Source organism: Tupaia chinensis, unplaced genomic scaffold (assembly GCF_000334495.1).
Source record: "Tupaia chinensis unplaced genomic scaffold, TupChi_1.0 Scaffold000047_1, whole genome shotgun sequence".
NCBI lineage: Eukaryota > Metazoa > Chordata > Mammalia > Scandentia > Tupaiidae > Tupaia > Tupaia belangeri.
In genome coordinates this window covers 5,475,352-5,478,440 of record NW_006159505.1, presented here as the reverse complement: position 1 = coordinate 5,478,440, position 3,089 = coordinate 5,475,352, and the positions used below count along the sequence as shown (strand labels likewise).

At 41.0% G+C, this 3,089-nt stretch overlaps 1 protein-coding gene across 13 annotated transcripts in view; it reads right to left on the bottom strand.

Moving 5' to 3' along the window:
* EMSY (EMSY transcriptional repressor, BRCA2 interacting) overlaps window positions 1–3,089 on the bottom strand; it is a 119,247-nt gene that overhangs the window by 114,693 nt on the left and 1,465 nt on the right. For all 13 annotated transcript variants that reach the window (XM_027774247.1, XM_006141017.3, XM_006141015.3 and 10 more), the window contains exon 2: window positions 1,745–1,853. In XM_027774247.1, coding sequence (XP_027630048.1) covers window positions 1,745–1,814 — 70 coding nt within the window. In that variant the 5' untranslated portion in view covers window positions 1,815–1,853. The remainder of the gene's footprint in view (window positions 1–1,744; window positions 1,854–3,089) is intronic.

Sequence of the window (3,089 nt, the reverse complement as noted above, 5' to 3'; positions counted from 1 at the left end):
GGGGGGGGGGGGAGGGCCACGCCATAATCCCTTCTCCTCCATTCTCCTCTTGGGATCTTGGGCATGCACGCACACATGCCTGGTGTGAATTTAAGCCACTGGGTCCAGGATTCAAACCACAGTCGACTACATGGGAGTCCAGCGACATAGCCATTACACCAACTGCTGGTCCTGAAATGGTTTAAAAATCTCGTATTTCCTGAGAGGCAATAAAAAGTCAAAAGTTGTTAGGCAGGATCTGAGCATCTATAATTCTATCTGATTTACACATAAGAATTCCAACAAAGATTTCCTTTGAAGAAAATATTTAGCTGTATATAAACAAATAAATGTCTGAAAGCGACTAAATACTGAGATGTCAGACACTGTGACAGGCCCTTTATGTATACAGTTAATATACATAACAGATTAATAAGGTAGATACTATACTTCTTTTATAAAAGTATCAACAGATTAAGGGAGATTAAAAAATTTGTTCTCTGTCACTTTATCATCAGTAAGAGTGCCAAGAGCCCAGGTCTGCCTGACTTCAAGACCCACACTTTATTCTTCAAAATCACAACTATCCAAATAATTCATATCCAGGGGATCAGCAGGTGGCATGGTGGTTAAGGTGCTGGACACTCCCACATGGCTGACTTCGGTTCGAGTCCTGGATCTGGTGGCTCACTTTCTCACTTTCTCTCTCTGTCTCCCTCTGGTCAAATTTAAAAAAAAAGAATAAATAAATAAAATAATTATTTTAAAAATTTCATATCCACTGCCAAAACATTCAATATTGTTTTTCAAATTATTTTTTCATTTCATAGTAGCCTGAGACTATTACGGTAAGACAACAAGGTCCTTACAGTTTAAAGAAGCATTTCTCAACCATGGATCCTTTGAACCACAGAACATAGAAAATAACTTGAGTAACTCTTTTCCCCAAGGATGGTATATAACTAATACCATTCTAGATGGAAGAGTAGTTCATTACATACAATGGATGTCTTAGCATTAGAGCTTACCTTTCTCCCTAAGTGCTAGATAGGAAAAAAAAGTACTAAATAATATAAGTATGCAGTGTGTTTTAATACTTACAGTAAAATATAACTTGGGAAAGTGAGAATAGGTTATATTAACTAAGAATTCAGAACTAGTATTTAATTCACACATATATTCATGAGTATGCTAAAGTGAGACTGAAATCATATTCCTTGGGTTCAAATACTTCAAATACCTATCAGCACTACCTGTGGTTCTAAGATTCAATTGTAAAATAGGACCACAAAAAAAAAAAAAAAAAAAAAGTGCCCATTAGGTTTAAGTTTAAATGATGTTGAATGTAGGCACCAGCAGGTGGTGTGGCAGTAAAGGTGCGAGACTCTCACAAGGCTGACCTGATTCAAGTCCTGGGCCTGGCAGCTTGTTTTCTCACTCCCCAGCCCCTGTCTCTCTCTGATGAGCACATGTGCCCTAAAGCAAATTTTAAAATAATAATAATAAATATTTTTTTAAAAAATAATGTTGAATGTAAAAGATTCAGAATAGCCAAGGAACCCTCAATTACTCTTAGCTACTACAACTAGTACTATTACTCATACACCTGTGACATACAAAGCACTATGCTCTTCACTGAGGAAATGAGCAAGATGGGGACTACACTTCCAAAGAATTTCTAATGAAGCATTCAAACAGTCATGACCCAAACAAAAAGGGAAAAGTATCAAAAAGAGATATAAAAGACCAAAAATGAAAAGCATACCCAATTTTCGAAGAATCCTTTTGCATTCATCCCTGCTAAGATCCAAAAGGGTTGGCCACACAACAGGCATTGCTGCTTCAGTTTGGTAGCCCCAAAGAGCTTGTTCTTCCTAAGAAAAACACCAACAAAATATCAAAGTACATTCAAAAGACCACTTACCTGGAGATGCAGCCACAGGCTAGAAAGTAAAACCAGTAAGATAACTCTCAATCCTTTTTCACAGTCATACTTCCCAACTTCTGACAAATGAAGACTTAAATAACTATTACAGACTTCGCTATTCCAGTATGGCAGTGAGACCTGCACAGGCTTTAGAATCAGACACCTCTAGGTTATAAATTTACATTTTCAATTTACTGGTTGTGTAATCCTGGGTAGAGTCTAAGTTTTACACATCAGTAAAATAGAGGTAATACTGTTTGTTATCAGTACTGTTACCAGTTTGTTATCAGTACCCGTAAAGCTCTTTCTTTTTTTTTTTTTTTTCTTTTGGTGGGGTTTATGCTATAGGGCTATAGGGTGCGTGTGCTTGCCAGAAAGACAGAGACAGAGAGACAGAAAGTTAGAAATCTAACAAGTTACTCGACTTCTATGGATTTCCTCACTTAAGCATTATACAAGAGATAAAATATGTAAAGCTCCTAGCACATGAGTTGGGTTAATGGAAATTATTTAATAAAGAACTCTTCTCTAGGCTTATTGATGAAATGAATTTAGGCCCTGTAGTCAATGAACCATTAACCCAGAGTTGAGATGCAGCTAACATACTTCGTGCTGGGAATTCCCTAAGATTAAGGACAAAAAAGACATCGCGCTAGGGTCTACACAGTATCTTCTTAACACTGTGTGTTACGACCCGCCGCAAATATCTGCTAGATGTACAAGTGAATGATTGATGGAAGTGAATAAAATAAATGAATGAATGAGCTCACTGGCTACCAGGAGTCAGAAACCGAGTGCAAGTAACGACTACATCCCGTTCCCAACGCTGAGGCTGCTAACTCCAACTCTACCACCCGAGTGGCGCCCTCCCCCTACTTCCCATAGTGCTCTCAGCTCGGAAACTACCCAGGACCAGGAGAGCCGGACTGCGCGCCCCGGCCCGCAGATGACACAAACAAAAGGGGTGGGAGGAGGAAGAAGGGGCCGAGCCAAAGGAATCCGCTCCCTCCATCAGGCAGTCCCCGCCTCCGGACAGGAGCCCAGAGGCGGCCGGCGAGCGCCGAGTCCAGCACCACGTCACTGCATCCCTTTGCGTCCCCGCCGGCGGACCCCAGCGCGCGGCAGCCTCGTATCGGAGCCCCGGCAGGTGTGCCCGAGCGCTCCGGGACCGGAATCTCGAGCG